This window comes from Phaethon lepturus, unplaced genomic scaffold (assembly GCF_000687285.1).
Source record: "Phaethon lepturus isolate BGI_N335 unplaced genomic scaffold, ASM68728v1 scaffold7418, whole genome shotgun sequence".
NCBI lineage: Eukaryota > Metazoa > Chordata > Aves > Phaethontiformes > Phaethontidae > Phaethon > Phaethon lepturus.
Genome location: NW_010559651.1, coordinates 44261 through 48312, shown reverse-complemented (window position 1 = coordinate 48312; position 4052 = coordinate 44261). Strand labels below are relative to the sequence as shown.

Genomic DNA, 4052 nt, shown 5'->3' with positions numbered 1-4052 from the left:
CAGGTAGGAAGCCTGACGGGTATTACAGCTGCCTCACTACCTCTAGAAAACAATTTGAAGGCAGTCTTTCCTTATTTTTATGTCTGTTTCGGTATCCAAAACGAGGACTTTATTTAGATAAAATTCTACAGTTATCTGTACTCATGAAAGACTTCCATTACAATGAGTTTGAATTTTTCTTGAGAGTAATTTGAAAAATTATGGCAGTGTTTGATGTTAGTATTACTGTGACTTAAAATACACACTTAGAAAGTATAGTGGGTGTGTGAAGGTCAAGTGTATGAATTGACATTAATCAGTCTTTTATAATGTTAAAGTGTTGTGTAGGAGTATAAAAACTATGTCAATAAAGAGGGGAAAAACTTCTGACGGAAAATTGAAATGATTTCCATGTTCAGAAGTAAAGCAACAGAAATTCAAGAAAACAGATTTTGTTTGTAAGGCTGACTGTTTTTGTCACTATTTTACAAAGGCACTATTGTGTAAGTGCTCATTAAGTAATTAATTACCATATGAATTCTCTTCACAATGTATGTAACTTCGTGCCCAGTGGTACATACTGTGAGACCAGGTGTTCTAAATCAGGGTACATTCACAGTATGTTAAAGTAAGCCAAACAGGTGGGGAAGAACTAAGTTCTATTTCTTCCACTGAATGTGTATAAGGAAACTCCATTCTACTCCTAGCAGGAGCAACACCCCCCCTGCTACAGTTTAGGAGAACAATGGAGTATTTGTGCATATTTATTTACTGATTGACAGATAGTGATGAAGCATGTATTTTGCCATAGCCAAGGACAAATGTTTAAAGCAAATAAAATTAGGTGTTCTTCCTGGACCCATGCAGGAAGCTTTCCACCTGATCATCTACTGTAGTTAAAGGTGCAATTTTGTCATGTTTTTGTCTAGAGTAAAATTCAGTGCCTTCTGTCCAGTTCTTTGTGTGGAGTGGCTATGAAGTGTATTTTACAGTACAAGTTACTAAATTAGCAGGTGTTTATATTTGTTTATTATTTTATCATTTTAGGTTCTATCTACGTCATGGAAAAGCCTTTGGTTTTGTATATATTTTTATTCTACTGGCATTTCCTAAGTGGTAAGAAGCAGTAGAACTGTTTAAGTATGTTTCCTTTCCACGTATAAGTACAGAAATGTTAATTTCTCAGTTTTTCTTCAGGTGCTAGAGTTTGGTTTTTTTTCTTAACGTTTTAAATAAAAAGGTATTACCATGCTTTTGCATTAAACTAGATATGTGTGCTTAATATATGTGCTTTGATACAGGGTCAGGCTAAAACCCCTGTCGGTGTTTCAGCGTAGACACCATTTCAGACAAAGTACCATTTTGGATTACACAAGAAGTTTTATTGGCACTTTCAAACCTGGGAGTTGTCATGTATTCTTTAACATTGTGTGTCAAAACAATTGACACATATAAACAGAACATTCCCATCCGAGGCACTAACAGTTGCCAGCTACCATGGCAGTGTTCTGAAAGCAGCAGCTGAGGGGCTGTGCACACACATTCGCCTATTTTTAGTACAGCATCACACTGCGTGTGTGCACAAAGCAGGTGTCTGCAGGTATAAATAGCCTAGTTTGTCCAAAACTTGGGCAAGTGCATGCAAAAATGTTTAACTTTGCTGAACAGGGCAGATACTTTTGGTCCTTAAAATGTCCTATGTATATGGTAAGACATGACTTTGAAGGTTGGGCTTATAAATGGAAAATAAAGTTTTCTTCCAAATTTTGTTTTCCAGCTTTATTCACAGTTGAAGCTCCCCAGTCACTCTACACTGTGGAACATGGGAACAATGTGACCATGGAATGCACGTTTCCAGTGAATGGGAAATTAAAGTTTAGAGATTTAAGTGTCAGCTGGGAAAAGAAAGATGAGTTAAAGAAGCAGGTTTATGCACTTCTCAAAGGAGAGGAAGACTTCAAAAGTCAGCACAGTGACTTTAAGGGAAGAATAAAATTGTTGAAAGAGAATCTGAACTTGGGACAGTCTCTCCTTCAGATCACTGATGTGAAGCTCAGAGATGCAGGGTTTTACCGCTGTCTTATTGGCTATGGGGGAGCCGACTACAAGACAATCAATCTGAAAGTTAAGGGTGAGTGCGCTACTGCAGGAGATTCAGTGCTATCTGATAGTGTAAAAGATTTCAGGGGAGTCCCTGAAGTAAGACACATCTGGCTTCGCATTTAAAGAAACGTCTCCAGACACAGGAGCTGCCTCATGGCCCTTGCGCAACTGTATGATATTGTGTTTCTGTCTAGGTTCAATCCATGTTCTGTCCTTTATTCCCATAATGACATGAGGAATGGTGTTGCAAAACCATTTAGACAGGACAAAGACCAAAATGCTAATGCAATTTTCTAAAGAAACAGTGCCAAAATCGTAATAAATCCTGTACCTCCAGTTACCATGGAAAGACGCAATAGTTATATTTACTTTTCCTGTCAAGAGTATTATTTACAAAATTCAAGCTTATGTGCAGAAACTTGACCCAGGGGCTGAGAATAAAGAAAAGGTGTTTTGCTAATATATGCTGTTCTTCTAGCTTCCTACTAGTAATCAGTTTCTTCCATTTGTTTAGCTCCTTATAGAACTATAACCCAAGGAGTGGTGAGCACAGGAGACAACAAATGGAAATTGACATGTCGGTCAGAAGGATACCCACAAGCTGAAGTGATATGGCAAAACAGGGAATATGAAGACTTGACTGATAAGGCAAACACAAGTTATGAAACTGGAAGTGACCAGCTGTATCATGTGACAAGTACCCTTACAATCAAAAGTAGGATTGATGAGATTTTCTACTGTATATTCTGGAATAAAGAGCTGCAAGAAAATACATCTGCCATTTTACATATAGCAGGTAACATTTCTAAATTTCATTTATGGTAATACACTGCAAGGTACTATGTAATTTTGTCCCAGTTGAGTTAGGCATGATTTGTTTCTTTTTTCTATCTAATTTTGAAAAGGCTAAAAAGAAATACCTGGGTTGTTAAGTTTTGCTATTAGTGTACACTTTCACCATACTAACATGTTCATCATGCATATGTGGTCAGAATTCAAGGATAGGAATTTTGCATGACCTAGAATTATGTGAAAATTGAGCCTGAGAGTTAAAAAAAAAGTTCTGTTATTTGAAAAGCATATAGCTTGGAACCTAGAAATGAAACCCTCCCACATAAATTAAACACGCCTTCAAAGAATGTTGTGTTTTGCTCATGATAACTGCCAAATAAATTTGAACTATATGGTCTTTTCTTGCCACTACAGCCTTTGCTTTGAGCATATTTAAATTTAACAAATTGTACACAGATTTTTTTTCTCATAAAATCTAGATTGAATGCATGAATGGAGAATACCAAATAGTTTCTCATTAGACCTTTTCACCAGGCACCACCCCTGCTGCTTTTGCTTTTGGTTACCCTTAATTTTCTGCATTGTACCCTGGTATGCTTGCACAAGCTTTCAACCAAACTGGAGACCGATCCAACTCAAAAATAGTATTTGTGTTTATCAGGCTCTTACTTCATCAGGTGGTTTTCCTGGTCCTGTTCACCACGCAGTTTTAAAAACGCCTGTGCTGGTGCACTTTTTGGGACTGCCAAGGGGTCGAAACAGGCAGCTGAGAGTGACAAAGCCAAGTCATCCTTTCAATGAGGGGTGAGAGGGCAAGTTTGGTTTTAGCAAGAAATGCCTCTGGCATTCAAGGATGCCACTTACCCGTTGCATTCAGAGCTTTACCAGATGAGAGGGACTCCGTTCTTTTTTCTCAATCGGTTCTTTCCTGTAGTCCTGACAGGAAGCTAAGCTAGGTGTAACACTTTGTGCCTTGGTGACAAGTAGGATTTGTGACGGGCATCAAAGGCACTATCACATGGAATGCAGGAAGCAAAGATAAATATGAAAATGTTCTATCTTTTTTTTTCCTTGGGATAATGAGATATGGTGAAGTGCACCATCAACACTTGACCTTAGACACAGTCTAAAATGCTGTTATCATGTCTGAACTGCTCATAGCAAAAACAATATGGTGA

The 4052-nt window shown here is 37.8% G+C and overlaps 1 protein-coding gene across 1 annotated transcript in view; it reads left to right on the top strand.

Annotated features, from left to right (window-relative positions):
- Positions 1–1040: 1040 nt before the first annotated feature.
- Positions 1041–4052, top strand: part of CD274 (CD274 molecule) — a 7746-nt gene continuing 4734 nt past the window's right edge. Inside the window, exons 1-3 of the mRNA XM_010293421.1 lie at positions 1041–1095; positions 1757–2110; positions 2597–2878. Of these exons, the coding sequence (XP_010291723.1) occupies positions 1041–1095; positions 1757–2110; positions 2597–2878 (691 nt within the window). The remainder of the gene's footprint in view (positions 1096–1756; positions 2111–2596; positions 2879–4052) is intronic.